Source organism: Nothoprocta perdicaria, unplaced genomic scaffold, assembly GCF_003342845.1.
Source record: "Nothoprocta perdicaria isolate Ctin4 unplaced genomic scaffold, notPer1 scaffold_132, whole genome shotgun sequence".
In the NCBI taxonomy this organism is placed as follows: domain Eukaryota; kingdom Metazoa; phylum Chordata; class Aves; order Tinamiformes; family Tinamidae; genus Nothoprocta; species Nothoprocta perdicaria.
Window position 1 is genome coordinate 1,910,585 of NW_020454450.1, and position 16,110 is coordinate 1,926,694.

At 40.2% G+C, this 16,110-nt stretch overlaps 1 protein-coding gene across 3 annotated transcripts in view; it reads right to left on the reverse strand.

Annotated features, from left to right (window-relative positions):
• USP40 (ubiquitin specific peptidase 40) overlaps positions 1-15,614 on the reverse strand; it is a 31,199-nt gene extending 15,585 nt beyond the window's left edge. For all 3 annotated transcript variants that reach the window (XM_026033719.1, XM_026033718.1, XM_026033720.1), the window contains exons 1-15: positions 15,555-15,614; positions 13,888-14,101; positions 13,289-13,356; positions 12,211-12,324; positions 11,567-11,731; positions 10,805-10,951; positions 7,671-7,814; positions 6,579-6,707; positions 5,989-6,090; positions 5,521-5,628; positions 4,508-4,832; positions 3,940-4,021; positions 2,211-2,382; positions 1,243-1,327; positions 479-549 (exon numbers count right to left, since the gene is read on the reverse strand). In XM_026033719.1, the coding sequence (XP_025889504.1) occupies positions 479-549; positions 1,243-1,327; positions 2,211-2,382; positions 3,940-4,021; positions 4,508-4,832; positions 5,521-5,628; positions 5,989-6,090; positions 6,579-6,707; positions 7,671-7,814; positions 10,805-10,951; positions 11,567-11,731; positions 12,211-12,324; positions 13,289-13,356; positions 13,888-14,083 (1,908 nt within the window). In that variant the 5' untranslated portion in view covers positions 14,084-14,101; positions 15,555-15,614. The remainder of the gene's footprint in view (positions 1-478; positions 550-1,242; positions 1,328-2,210; positions 2,383-3,939; positions 4,022-4,507; positions 4,833-5,520; positions 5,629-5,988; positions 6,091-6,578; positions 6,708-7,670; positions 7,815-10,804; positions 10,952-11,566; positions 11,732-12,210; positions 12,325-13,288; positions 13,357-13,887; positions 14,102-15,554) is intronic.
• Between the last annotated feature and the right edge of the window lie 496 nt (positions 15,615-16,110).

Genomic DNA, 16,110 nt, shown 5'->3' on the forward strand with positions numbered 1-16,110 from the left:
AGCTGAAGTTGAACAGAAGCCTTGATATTAGAACAGTCTGAAAAGGGAGCACAGTATTTCAGGGAGACCATATATAAAATAAGTTAGTGACAGGTGTAGTTTTGTATGTAGAACAATTTGCTAGAGAGAATAAGCTTTTGTTACTGCATTGCTATTGCCTATTCTCCTTTCAGGGGCACCAGATGTTTTGAAAAATCTATCCCAATGAAACTGGCATCATGTAACTATCAATCTGACCATACCACCATGTTCCACATGGTATCATCCTATCTGTAATTCTATCAAGTAACACACTGAATAGCACACACAAGACAGAGTGACAACATGCAAAGAGTACTCTAGAGAAGGCTGAAGTGGCAAATGTTAGCATGTCAACAGCACATCTTCAGAACAGATTAAATTTCCCCAGAAGTGTGTGTGGTAATTGCATCTTTTCTCCTCAGAACTGACAAGGAGAGAGGGTATTTGGTTCTGTTACCTCTTTCCCATTCCACACAAAGATGTCTGCTCCATCATCCAGTCCAACGCTCTCCAGCGTCAGTTCGTCTCCTAAAAAGGACAAATTATCAAGTTCTGCCCCCTCTTCAAAATAAACAAGGAGGGTCACTCGGTCAACTAAAATACACTGGCACATTCTACTTTGGCTCCAAGTCCATTAGTACAAACGTTGCCATGCCATCAGCATTTGCAGGGATTAAAGAATTAGGGTTCACTCATATATCAAGACACACAAAAAAAAAAAAAAAAAAAAAAAAAAAAAAAAANNNNGCTTTTAGCTGTCACACTGGGTAAAGAGGCCCAGCACAAAGGACCACCTATTCAAATTCTCTAGAAAAAAGGGAGGCCAAAGATACCACTCGAAAAATATGTTCGGTCAAGAACAAGAAAGTATGTTCGGTCTAGGTAACAGCTAAACAGTGTTATCAAACTTAATAAAAATATTTAACTCACATAATATACTTTAAGTCTAGTTTTTGAAATATTCATGCCTACACTGACATTTCTTTCACCTTCCTACTATAAGTCAGAGCTTTTTTTTTTTTTTTTTTTTTTTTTTTTTAAACATCAGTGTCATGGCTTATGTTCTGTCAGAATCCTAATTCACAAATAGCTTAATGACATTGGATTTGCAAGGAAGCTTATTGAGGACCAAAGATTGTTCAGTAACACCCTCCAAAATGCTTATACAGAAAAATCCCCTATGTCTGCAATGTATACAGCATATAAATAGCATAATCTCACCATCAAGTGAGTGGTAAAGATGTAGTCCTGCTGGTAAAGGTTTAGCCATACTGAGAATCAGGTCTCCTTCCCAGGATTCCAACACCTAATTGGCAAGAATAGAAATAAAGAAAACACCAGCACACAGTAACTCATACTACTCAAAATTACAGCTTTGCTGAAAGTCATTACAACCTAAAATTTTTACATGTCACTGCTATTTACTTCAACAAAGCTAGCATTTTGGGAAAACATTAAACGAGCATTTAACTATCTCAAACTCAAGTGTTTCATACTAGACACCRGCTAGAGAATTACACTTCTAGGGGACATTTACCAAAGGTTGCAAGGTATACARAAAAGCAAACAAAGTTTCCAAAAAACAGGTAAACAGGTGAACTTTGGTCCAGATGCCTATGAAAAAGCATTTCACAAATTCRGCATCTGTACTTAAACCAAAGGCTATGACTCCTTTTCTTTGCAACTTCCATGTAGCTTACTAGAGAATAAACGAAAGTTCGTTTCAACATTCAACAACATTCAATACTTGAACTATAAGATTTCTTTAGTTTTTTTATTTTTACACTAATTAACTCCAAGAATTTCTGGTTGAGATCAGTGAAGCTCCTTGCAAGTASAAAGGCAAAACTGTCACAGACTCCCATGTTAACAAGTTTAGAACTTTGCAGAGTGGCAACCTTTGCCCGAGTACATGCTTCCCAAACACAAAATAGTTTACTTACACCAGCTTTAAAGTCCACAAAATTAAAGCTTCATTAGTTTTGTGGCTTCTTCAGTCTTTCAAGGGTCAGTCTCAGKGCAAAGCTTCTCTCTGTGCAAAGCTATATAAGTTGTCAGCCTCCTTAAGTTTTATTTAYGGTTCAAAAAGTTTCATTGAGCTTCAAAACTCTGGCAGAAGTGTAGTTATTAAGGCTATTGCAGTGCAGGTGAAAGAGAAGTGTGCATGTATCACTTAATACAGTAAATACCTGGAATACTGATTGTCGCAGGTCTCCCAGAGTTTTTCTTCTGTCAATAGTCAGATCCACAATACTCTCTTTCCAAGTAAGGGAAGGATGCAAAGCCCCATTTTGAAATTTGTAACAAGAGCTCAAATGCAGATGTAGGTCAATGCCATGGTTTGCTGAGTCCCATTCAGCCCTGAGAAAGAACAACACAATAACAAGCTGCTGCACTGAAGACTGACAAACTGCTAACCTATTTCAGGGAAGCTTCTGTGCAACCACTCCAGAAATGATACCCAGTAATATTAATCCCATAGTAAAATTCACTGTCATATCCCTTTCTCCCTCAGTGGTTATGAAAAGAAGCATTCAAAGATGCCAACAATTTACAAAATTTACCACACAGCACTAGCTAAGACAACCTTCACACACACACACACACACACACACACACACACACACACACACACTCTGTATTGTTATAGTGCTTGCTTCTACAATACCTCTCTAAACAGGGCAATATAACTAATCTTTGGAATTTGTGACATTTTTTTCCAGCTATGTACCAGATCACTATTCCAAAGAATGCAGAGACAATGTACACACAAAAGAAACTATATGGAAAGCGAATCAGGAAAGAAACAGCCATGCATTCCTCCTTTATACCTGCATCCAGTCTCATCTGCAAGATGTTAAACGTAATGGCATCAACAGAATAAGGGAGCAAAATGTGCACAGCAAACAGGTAGCACAGAAGATACCCATGGCTTTCATGTGTCTAACTTCTGTATCTTTACTGTGAATCTCTCATCACTGAGGGTAAATGGAGGTTAAAAAGGCAGGTTATGAGTGATAAAATCATCAGAATCCCATAGCTTACTGAAAGCTYTGGAGGTTATAGAGAAATGTCCTTAATTTGCTTTACATTTTTCCAAAACTTTTCAAGATTTTTGTGAAATATTATTGAAAAGAATTTTAATTATGTTTGAATTGCTTTAGGTACTCGTAACATTTGTCTTAAGCAGGATTTTGATATGTAGAAGGTACACACAGTCAAACTGTAAGGTATCTTGCCATGTATTCCCCTGAATAGATAAGGGGGGGACTAATAGATAAGGGGGAGGACTAAGCAGGACTTGCTCCTGCACTAAGCAGGAGCAAGGTGAGGGTAAAGAGTGATTTGGAGATCTTCAAAACCCACCTGGATGCCACCCTGTGCCCCATGCTCTATATGCCCCTGCTTGAGCAGAGGGGAAGGACTAGATGATCTCCAGAGATCCCTTCCAACCTGTGATTCTGCGATCACATCTGCATGGTTCTCATCACAAGCAAAGTTCCACCCATTAGCTCTTTCCTCCATGTTTCTGGCAAAGGAGACCATTTACCTGTTGTTTCACAGTGGGTCAAATCCTTCCCCCTTTTGAATTCTCCCTACAAAGATCATTAAGAKAACATTCTCCTTCCAGAACTGCATTCATTTTCATATAAACGTGGTACAATTTGAAGCTGTAAGGATGTCCGCTCTGAAGTTCTGGAAAATGCTCATTTGGGGAAAATGTGAGCTAAAAGTCCAGCAAGAGAGTGTCCAAACACAGAAATCTCTACAGCTGGGACACTGAGCTACTCATTTTATTGGCTGAACACTACGAACCTATTGGCTGAACCTACTAAATGACTTCCTTCCACCTAAAATCTCTTTAGGGAACTGCAGACTAGTAATTTTTAAGATATTAGCRCAGCTAAATTAACATACCTCTTTTTTTGCAGCTCAGTATTAGCAGCAGTCATTTCATTCAAAAGGTGTTCAGGAATTCGGTACTTTGGATTTCCTCGAGCTGCAACACATAATATAGGTTAGTCTCAGCTGCAAAAAACACGCTTTGGCAAAGAGAGTGATCAAGATGAGATGTTACAGTAGGGTTACCTAGAAATTCTGATTATGGTTATTCTGAGCAATAACATCTTTTTACAGTACCAAGGATAAATTGCAAGATGACACACACAAAAAAAGTTCTTTAACCTGTTTCTACCAGCTTTTTCTTAAGGGAACAAGAAACATGAATGTTGTCAGCAACAATTGTTATTTGCTGGCATTTGATAAGAGTATTGGAAAGACAGTCTGCGTCACCTATAGCCAGTAAACTGAGTGCTGCCTCTGTAGAGGTAACCTTTTTATCTCCGACTAACCCGTTTACCCTTTCTAATCAACCCCTTTTTCACTGACCACAAGACAGACAACTATCTTCCATACTCAGAAAGGACACAAATGCCCAGCTGGCTGCATTCTCCAAAACAAGTGTCAATAAAGATGAATTTTTTACCTTCTGGTGGTCTTTTCAATTGAGATTTTCGATAAAAGAGCATGTAGGCACTCTCTTTACCCTGAAATTGTTTCTCAATATCCTTCTCCTTAATTGGCTGGACTTTTGAATCATTCAGATCAAACCAATGGCAATCAGCAGAAGTATCCCTTAGCACTGTAGGTGCTTTTTCTAAATTCCAGTGGACATCATTCTTCTGAGGAGAGCTTTGCAAACCTTGTCCTTTAGAATCCGACTTAAACGGGAGCTTATGATACTTTTCCTTAAGACCAACCTTATTTTCACCAGGACTGAACTGAAATATCTGGGGATGATTCTGCAAAAACTAAAAAGAAAGCAAGGATAAGGTGAAGAAAGAGCTTTCTAGGACTGGAAAATATCCAGCATTAAACACAGCAGATTGCATTAGCTACCTCATGGGATTTGTCCTCAAGTTCATATGCAAAGCCCTGCCCTTCCAACCTCTTTGTCTTTGGAAAACTTGTTTTTATGATGTTTCTTTATGTATTTCCTCAATTTGACACAGGAAAAATTAATTCCTTCCCCCATCAAATTCTCCRCATGAGATTTTTCACGTGCAGTTTCAGGTTTTCCTTTGTGCGTAACTGAAAACTAACATGCAGGAAACAGTGAATTTATTGGTTTCAGTCTACCTGCATTACGAAGAAATCAGACCAAGTTAATGATACTGGCTCACTTGAAATACTGATACCTTTTAAACACCTGAAAAGTGCCCACTTTCTGCTCTCTGAAAGGAAACCTAGGAAACAGATGTTCTAAAGGCAAATAAAAAGCTTCTCCTTTATTAGACACACAGGAGAATATCACCACAGAATCACAGAACAGTTGAGATTGGAAGGAACCATAGGAGATGATCTAGTCCAACTGCTCCACACAAGCARGGGCACCTTGAGCATGTAGCACATGATTGTGCTAACATACTTGTAACTAACATCCTTATAATAGATTACAAAATGTAATGTAAAAGAAAAACAAACATACAGGTAGATTACCTTTCTAAATGCCCCATATTGTTTTCGGTATTTCTTGTTCCAGGATATCCCTTTTTTCTCCAATAATTTCTGCCCTAACTGATCAATGGGCATTTGTTTAGATTCTTCCTACGGAGACAGAGAAATTAAAAACTGGGAAGATGAAAAGAATGGCTACAAATGTCAAGAGATCACCTGCAAAAAACCCAACTCTGAAGKGCAAAAATCATTCCTGTTTAATACGTCAATCTAACATAACCTTTTGCAACAGCTTAGCTAAGCTACTTAAAACTCAACTTACTCAAAAAATGGCCTTTTTTTGATATGAATGAGACATTTTAAGTAGTGAAGTCAACTTAAGAGTTTTATATGCTTCAAATAAGTTCAGAAGAATTCTGTGTTCAACCTGCCCATTCCTACACACTTCAACCCCTTCTTTTAGGTTCACTAACATCAAAATCAAAGCAATAAACTCTTTACATACCATACCTCTGATAAAATCCCTTTCAACACTGCCAGTGGGTTGTCTACTTCTTTATCATTTTYTGTATCTCTTAAAACTTTATCTTCAACCATATTATCTTCTTCTTCCTGTATAAGGAAAAACAGCAGAATTCTCAAACTCCTTTGTTTCAAGTACACCTAGCAGTTTTCTTTACAATTCACAAATGAGAAGAAATCCAAGCAGATGCTATCGAGCAAGCTGTGCATAACAYTTCACACAGGTGGTTCCTTAGGGAGACGACTTCTATACTACAGTTGCATGTCAAAGTATCTGCCCAGCCACTGTACTTGGCAGAAAGTTGGCTGCAGAAAGACAAGATTTCCTGATAATTTGCCTCTGCTGCCTACTCCAGCCTGCATATTGTCATAAGAAAATTATTTAGAATCAATTTCCTCCAGTTGAAAATGCCTTTTTTTTTTTTAATGCAAACAGCTAAACTGTGTCCATCCAAATTAATCTGTTGGCAAACAATCATATTGAGAATGAAGAGAGTCCAACAATGTGAGCTAGTTTGGCAGTCCAGCAATTTAGAATGGGCCACAAAGAGTAAGAAAAATAAGCTTTTACTACTTACTTGTAATTGCCAGTTCCCTAATCCATCCACATCTCTGATATAAGCATGATAGTGTCCTCCATAGCAGCCACCTTTGTGTATAATAACAGAGAAGAGCTCATACATATACTCTGAATCATCCAATTCAGCCTTTAAAAAACAAGGAGGAGATTAGTATGAAAAAAATACATTAATAAAATCCGCAAGTCTTTCACACAAGGAGAGCTCGACATCCACAGCATAGCTGCTGGTATTTCTCTGTGCCTGTTTGCAGAGGTGGAGATTAAAGTAGGAAGACTAGCACAGCAAAACACAGATAACGACATTTTGGCTTTAAATAACARGCTTACTAAGCAGCTTTTTAAGCATCATTTTGATCAACATTGAAAATTCATATATGTTTCAAAAAAAACAAAACATAATATTTACTAACATTATAACTGATAGAAGARTCTAACTTGTGGGTTCATAAGTTTATTTTGTTTAAAATAGAGAAAATAAACAATGTATTTATTTACATAAACCCACTAGAAAATGACTTCCTCAAACACAGATAATGAGAAAATTACAAGCTTGCACTGGAAGATGCCAGTAAGAAAAAATTTCCTTTTCAGTAATAATGTGTCTAATAAGTATATTCTTTATTAATTTCCAGGATCAAAATTGGCATCAGGCAATAGTATAGTTAATATTCAAATATACATAGACATACATATGCACAGGAACACACAGATAAATTCCTAAAAAGCACAATAGTCGCAGGTATTCACAATATACACAGCTAAATTTATACATGGTATAAGATTAACGAAAAATAAACTCAATTTCAATTTTCAGAGGATAAATCTTTCTTTCAAGTAAACGCCAGATTAAGCTTTAGGTCCTTATTGTCTTTCCCCCTTGTATCACTACAAGGTACTTTCAACTTTGCTGAAAAGTACTGTTTGGAAACATTTTGGAAAAAAAAAAAACAGGAATTAGGGACAGGGGAGAACCTGTGATATCTGACCAATACCTTGCTTGGACAAAATGCAAAATGAAAARTAGTTTGTCCTTGAGATATCCATTCCTTGCCAAGTATACAGAAATTTGAATAAACGTAGCAGTACAAACCTGCTCACAGAAAGGCCTCAGATTTATCTGGTTAGGGAATGTATAGCAACTAGTTTCCTTGTATCTTTCACACTTCTCAAAGTCAAAGTTGAATCTCAGCAGAGAAATGGTGAGAAAGGGAGGCAACTTACGTAGCTTAGCTGACTGTAAAATAATAAAAATAAAAAAAAGTTATAAGTACACAATTATAAAGATTAGCGTTTCACCAMACTACGGTCTAACAGAGTATGGTATTTTCTAGGAAAGCTTTGTTACAACGGGGGAGGCATGACTAAAAATGCCAAAAAAGTCCCACACTTCCTCTTTGCCCAATGTCCAAGGAAGACACTGCTGAAATTTCAAGCAGCACTTTTTTTCTTTGCCCCATGAATATATGCATATATATATATATGTGTGTGTGTATGTGTGTGTGCGTGTATATATATATTTATATATAGCATATGCAACAATGTCTTAATACCTCTGGGGTTACACTTTCCTGCAAAGCCATGTTAGCACGGCTCTGAAGAACATCAGCAGAAGCAAGAAGCCACTGTGGTGTATTAAGAGCTTCATGGCTGCTTAAAGAAAAAGGTCTTGATTCAAGCCTGATAGTGATGATAAATGAATAGTAAATCACACCTAGCTGGGAAGCATCGGTGTATCCCAGAAAAGCTGCAGAAAGGTGAGAATACACAAGCAAAGATTTGAATCTTCCCTCATTTATGGGAGTTAATAACCCCCAGGGGAGGGAATGCAAGATCACCTAATTCATTAAGGTAAGAGCACACATTCAGATATAACAACTTGGTGTGTGCAAAGTGAAACCAGATACCCTCTGAATGCAGGAGCAGAACCAAGGACAGTGCCCTTGAACCCTCCCAATGTCTCCATACAATTGCCCACTTGCAGAGCCGAAGAGACACTACCCTACGATGAACGCCCGTATAGCTTAAAAATCCCCTTGAATTAGGTATTTCCTCTGTGCCCACTGTAAAGTGCTTAGTGCTTCGTGGCATGAAGGTCTTTGCACGTTCTTCCAACTTCAGAGCTATAATCACTGTGATTTACTAGGAGAGAATGGCATGTACCAACATGGGTCAGGTTGATCACAGGGCACCTTTCCCTTTGAAAGGTGCTAGGTGTCCATAAATGTTTACAGCTTTATCCAAATTCCTTCCTAAAGCTGGGACAAACCAGCCTGCACTCCGCATGCTGTCAGTGCTGCCCTCACAGCTGTCACGCTGGGATGGGATCACGCACATCGTGCCTGTGGTAGCAGGGGGCCCAAGGCAGCAATCACACTATCCTCAACTCCCCTCTATTCTGCAGCCCTAAAGCACAGTGCCCCTCAGCCGAGGTTGTCCTTGTCTCACCCCGGCCTTCCCGAGCCACATGGTTCCTGCTGTTCTACTGTGTCGATGACCAGGTTGGAGAGGTAAGGGACCGTACCCTGCACACCCTTGAACCCAGCAAATGTTAACTCGTAAATAAAACTTTTGCCAGATAACCAAGCGAACTGATACATTGGAAGGGTTCATGAATTCCTCCAAGGCACTGATACACCTCCTGCATCCTGACCCTGCCTTTGCACCATCTCCCTTCCTCATTGYAAGATTGGGACTATGCCCATTCTCATACATATAAAATCATTTGCACATGCAAAAGAAAAAAAATCCACGCTGTTGTGGACTGGGCAGAACATTTTACTGGAAATGGTTACCTACCTCATCTTACTCTTAACAGAAAATGGTTGAGGTAATCAGGAAAAGTTAATCAAAAGTTAATACTAAAAATGAGCGCAGAAACTAAACAATATTTGGTATCATTTGGGGAAAAAAATGAATTAAGGTATTTTCACCTACAGCTCTAGTACAGCTTTTACCAGACTGTACCTCCTAGGACCTAGCCAGGGAAACAAGATCTCAGAAGAAAAGTCTTTAATCAGATCTATGGGTTAAGGCAGGGAACCAGAGCAGATGGAAGAGTGCTCCACGTCTGGATGTTCCTGCACACCTGAGGATCACTCTTAAAAGTCAGCACAGGCTCAACATTCACACTGCTTCGCAGTAACACACTGAAGAACACCAGTGACCCCACAAAGGATCAGGTCACTGCAGGTAGCCTTCCAGATCAGCAAGAAAAACAATCACTGCYGGCTCTCAGCCATATTAAACACACATGGAGTGTAAACAGAAAATCATTAACTAGAAGATAATGAGAAAGAGGGTCAACTCAGCAAATACATTGATAGACTTTCTTCAAAAGCATCTTCTAGCTGCAGTCGTAAGACTCACATTCAGCATTCTGACCACAGGGAAACTACTCTTCTGCCTATATTTTTCTCTTCCTCGTTCCTGCCCTTTCAGATGAAGGGCAAGCCCTGGCAGTGGCCATTCACGGGAGCTACTGGTTTAGCAAGGGACAAGTAGCAGAGACTCTCATCCAGAGAAGATATGAAGCAGTGTTGGTGAGTTGGTAAATGGCAATGAGTATGGCAATGGCAATACAAGTATACACCACAAGAACACACACACTGCCTTAGATATCGAGGGGTTCCTTACATAAATATATTCACCTGAAATTTCTACCTTCCCATTAAATGCTTTAGCACTATATAAACAGCTCTATAGCTACTTCTGTGTGTTATTTTCTCATTGCATAAGAGCCTGTTCAGCCACAGGCAAATGACATAGTACCCAAATGAAYAGATTCCATTTCTGTGTGGAATGACAGATAGTAACTACTTTTCACTCTCATTCATCTCCTTCACAAGATGTTCCCCATGTGGTTTTATCTGCTGCACGAGGGCTTTGTGTCCTCACTTATCTTTTAGCTTTAGGTCTGAAATGCCCCAAGCCAGGTACATCAAAGGTATGAGAAACAGGCAGGAACTACATGGTAACTACATCTCATCCTCTCTACCACTGACTAGATTAAAGACTACAACATCAAGTCAAGAAATCAGTCACATTAACTTTTTTTGACATGGCTACCACAGTTTTAAAAACAGGGAAGTTGCTGACTTCCTCTTATATGCTATCTGATTAGAGATAAAAATTTTCTCATATTGTAGGTACAGGACAGACACACCAACATAAACTGAGCTCCTACCTAATACGAAACTGAATAGAGGGAATCACCCAACACATTACCTTTGAGGCTTCAACAAGCTTATCACAGGCTCCACATCGATACAAGTTATCATTTTCAAAGTATTCTTCTTCCACATACATATTCCATAGTGCCTCCTCCAAGCCAGCTACACCTTTCACAGCCACAGTTAAATCTAAGAAATCTTCCTACACAGAAGTACAACAACAGCAAGAATATAATGTAATAATTAATGCAAGTTAATGGTACATTAAAAATATATTCCTCACATCCACTGCAATTCATGGAATCACTTATTTTGCTTTCACCATTAACAGGCCAAAACACATATCCACAGAATGGGAATTAAGTCATTCTTATTTTCTTTTGTAAGCAAGATTTTTTTTTTATTAGAAAGAGCAGAGGGCAAAAAGGTGAAAAGACAGGTTTCACTGGTGTTACCTCACTGCTCAGCCCTCTGCTAAATGCATCTACTAAAAGCAACACTTTGCAGCTCAGAGGATGCAGTAATAGCTTCCCCACTCTGCTCACCCATGAGTCACTTCACCCATCCTGATGTAGGTGGTTTAGAAAATGCCAGCCAACATGCAKAATTTTCACACTTAAGTCTGAACTGCCCTACCCATATATCAAACCTAGCTTAAACACTAGGTAGAACATTGAAATACATTGAAATACAAAAATGTACTGGATTTCTGTTCTAAATTGGAGTTAGCCAACAAAAATCCCCACATTTAAGCCAAGAGAAAACATCTTCAAAGGCTGAATAGGTTCTGATGAAAAAAATAGAAAATGGACTTTACCTGCCTCTCACTGACATTTTTACATTCTTTGCAGACAATCTGATTGACAACAATCCCATGGTATAACCGGTTAATAATGTCATGACCTGAAGTCCCAACAAGTGAAGTTTCGAAAGCACTAAACAGAATCCGATTTAATTCCTGCACATCGTGCTGCCTCATTTCCTGCACGACAAAAAGCAAACTTGAAGGAAGGAAAAAAAAAAAGGTATCATTTGCTTTGATTATTTTTCTGCCTGACCTCTTCAAAACAACATAATGTGTGGCAAAGAGTTGCCTCAATGCTAACCCATGTAATTAGTGCCATTAGAGACATTTACTATTATTTGTCATTCTTAATTTAGCTATGCTTYTTCTGCTACAGGTATATAAAATATAATTCATATGAGATATTTGAGCATGTTGCCACTAAAACAAAGTTACAGAGGTCACTAATTTTAAAGGAAAAACTTTTCTCTCTGTTGCTTACTGGAAACAATTGACATGTACTTCATGTCGAGGTGCAAACAGCAATAGCTGACTCAATTAAAAAGCTACCTCCACAACTGAAAATRTGGCAATTCTTGGAGTGACAGACTTTAAAAACACTTCCTCTGCTCAGGACAAAGTTTTTCAATGATGGGGTCTGAGCTGGGGAATTGTACCTCATTGCTTTTCCACCCAAAGCTTTCAGTAAGGTCTGTTGTAGATGCTGCCTGCTGGTCTAGGAGCAGGAGCTGAGCAAATAACCGTTGAAGCTGTAATGGTATTATTCGAACCTGGGTGTAAGAAAAAAAATACCCATCAGATCRGAAAGTCATTTTAAACTAGTCATCTAAATAAACTGCAATAAAATTTAGTGCAAAAGTTATAATAAACAACCACTGCCYATGGCTTTTATATTCACCTTCCAGCTCTATAAAACACCAATCAAGCCTGATTCCCAAAATCTACCATCTTACCTAGTTACCTAATACAGCTAAGGAACATAAGTTCTTAACAAAGTCAAATGGATTAAAATTAAATCACTACTGTTGTATAGAACAAGCTTTTTATGTTTCTCATAATGCTAAATCCTAAGAATCCAACCATAAGACATATAGATTTATCAGGATTTATTGCTTTTTGAGGAGGGATTGGACACTGTAGTGTGAAGAGATGGGAAAGAGAAGGGTTAATGTCAACAAGTTCGATCAGCAGTCTATTTTTATCTTTGATTTACAAAAGAAAAACAATTTCCTAAGCAGCTTATTTTGTCACTTTAACCCAAGAGATAAATAATTAATTTCTGTAGTCAACATGAATAAGCACTTTTTAAGCAAAGATCAAATTCCAGTCCTGTGATATCTTGCCCACAGGTGGGCTGCTAAATCTTCAAAGAGCCTCACTGCAGGTAATCAGGCTGCACACTGGTGTTCAGTGTTTTTACTGATAACAAGCAAGTCATAGTACATACAGCAGAGAGAAAAATAGATAAGCACTGGGCAGATATCCCCTTTGTTCCTATACCATGTGAATGCAAGGACTTGGCTATCAAATTCAACAGGAAAAGGCTCAACATCTTCTACAGTAAAAGTTATGGTACTGAAAACTTGCATCTTCATGCAAAATAAAGCATCTGCCAACAAAATTTTCTTTCAGAATAAATATTAGATTTTTATTCTCATAAGAAGCTTCATGTGAAGCAAAATAATATCTTTCTGAATCAACATACAACAGATACTAAGTAAACAAAATTAACACCTTTGCCTCTGGTTTATTGATATCATCCAAAGTCCCAAGTTCTTCAGGTCCTAGAGAGAACAGTGCCTCTGCAATTAAAACAAAAAAAAATGCCATCAAATAGTATTAAAATCTTTTTTTTTTCTTTAAGGGATTTAAATTACCATGGCAGCCACAAATGCATTTTAACAAACTAAAATTCTAAACAATGTTTCTAAACATCATTTATGCCACAAAACTATTTCAAGTTAACAATGAAGTAYAATCAAACAGCAAGGATTTAGGCAGCAAGCTATTTACTTTTTCAGATATTGTAATGATTGTATTTAAAAATGAATGATATATTACGGACAGCAGTAATTTCTCTTATTTATGCAAGGGATAACCTGTCTACCCTTTAAGGAAACTAAAGGTTTACAATACTCATACTTTAGGCTGAAGTGACAAGAGTAATTTTACAGACCAATAGTTCTGTGTAATCTACACTTATTTCAGATAAACTGAAATAAATCAGCCAGTAGAAGGATGTGTATTTGCTGTTGTTTTCAGTAAGTTCAGTTTCAGTAAGTTTCAGTAAAATCAATTCCAAGATTACTTTAAGAAGTTTTTTAATACAGTACCTCTAAACTCTGGTGTGAAAAGCAGAGTCTGTAAAAGGGAATTGAGGTAACAGGTCCCACCCTGATTTTTGATTCCACTTAAGTTGGTGAACTCCCTGGGAGCTGGTGGCTCCACATCTTTGTGCTTTGACTTCCCTTTTCCACATTGGTTGTTGGAGATAAAGGAAAAATCTTCTTCAAATAAGTCCCCAAACATTGTGAAGACAAAACAGTCCTTAAAAAAATACAAAATAAGCTATTAACACAAAAGATGGAATTAGATCTGTCCTCAAGAAATATCTGAAGGATAGTCTTTTTAGTCTTGAATGAAGAATTTTCTTGTACTTCGTCTAATTCTGTTCTACTCATTCAACATAAAAAATGCACAAACAGAAGCATGCACTACCATAGCAAAAAAAAAAAGTGATTTAAAAATGATACTGTTTTAGAGCAAGTTGGAAGACATGCAACTACCGTTTCAGTTGTGTGCAGCAGCAAAAACAAACACCAAAATAAGCTGGTCCTTCTTCACTTCTAACTAACTATTGCTCAGGTTGCCCACTTCCATGCGGGGAAGGCACATAAGAAAGCCTGCACAGTGACAGAACAAGTTCACGTGCCCCAAGAGCATGTCTCTAGTGCTGGCCAATTCAGATAGGCAAAAACACAGTGCTATTTTGTCAAAATACTCTTTTGCTTCCAAATATTCAAGAGGCAGAAACTTAATGGCCACAAACTGATTCTGCTACTGTGAGCAACGCAGCAATGTTCAATCTATCTGTTCTATGGCTCTACTGCACCACTTTGCATGAGGCTTTTCCCTGTATATACCCTCCACAAAATAAGATTACAGGGTTGGAGTTCCTTCTTACTTAACATAGGGGGGGAAAAAGATAATTCGGGTCTCTCTGCATTAAGTTTTTCTCCTCTGAATACAGCTGCTACACATAAATCTGTCAAGGTACCACTGAGACACAGCTGTTAGCTTTAACACTCCTTCTGATATGTGCCTCAAACTTCATTTATTTTTCAGCTAGGCCTGTTTGCACTCCAGCATTTAGCTATGCAGAGACCATCCCCCATTCTATGCTCCCTATCATAAAGCACAACATGAGGATTTCCCCCCKTGCTCCTGACAGGCTCCCTCACCAGCAGCAACAACTGCCTCACTGGCAACCCACAGGACCATCCACCACTCCAGGGAGGTGCCTGCGCAGGGCACTCCCCAAGTCCCAAAGGGCAGTCRCTGCTCATTTCAGGATGCTCAAAGCACTTTTTGGGGGCCTTCCATTARCATATATTTCTATGTATATAATAATATAGTAATTACTTTATGTAATTCCAACTCCCTCTCAAGSCATGGTCAGCTCGGATCACGCTCAGGGCCTTGCCCAGCCAAAGYTGAAACAGCTCCAGAAAAGATTCCCCCCCCCCTCCCGGCCTCTGCCCCCGTGCTCGGGCGCACTCCCAGTAAAACTCGTCCCCTATCGCTCACGGGAGCTTCCACGTGAGGACTGGCCCCCGGCACCCCCCGGCCAGGCCCCGCCTAGGCCCGTGCCGAAGGGAGCCACGGGCTCCCGCACCGCACAGAGCGAACCCGCCTCTCCCTCCCAGCGCCCGGGGCCTGCAGGGCCCGAGCCGGCCGCTGTGCCCCGCGGGGCCCCGGCGCGCCCCACACCGGGTCTCACCGCGGAGCGCGCAGCCGCCGCCGCCCGGGGCTCGCTCCCTCAGCGCCGGGACGCGCAGCGGGGCCGCCCCCGGCCGCCGCAGCAGCAGCAGCGCCGCGGCCCGGCCGCCGCCGCCATGCCGACGCCGCCCGCCGCCACTACCCCGCCCACACGGCGGCGGCCACGCTCCGGGGGAGGACGGCGGGGCCCTCCCGGCCCCTTTTCCCGGTCCCTAACGTTAACGGCGCCTCCCGGCAGCGCCGGGCAGGAAACGGCCCGAAACGGCCCGCGGCGGGAGCGGCGCRCTGCCTGCTGGGAGTTTATAGCGCGACGGTGACGTCACCGAGGCGACGCGCATGTGCACGGGCGCCTTCTCGCATGGCCTTCTGGGAGCTGTAGTTCTCTGCGGCTGCCCTGTGCCGGGGCCTTCCGGGAGGCGGGCGGAGAGCGGCCCAGCGTTGCCATGGAGACACGGCTGCTGCCCCAGGGCGGCCTGGGGCGTCAGAGCCGTCAGTGCCGAGGCCTTTGGTTGGGAAAGGGGAAAAGAGAGTGTCATAAGAGTAAGATCTGTAAAACT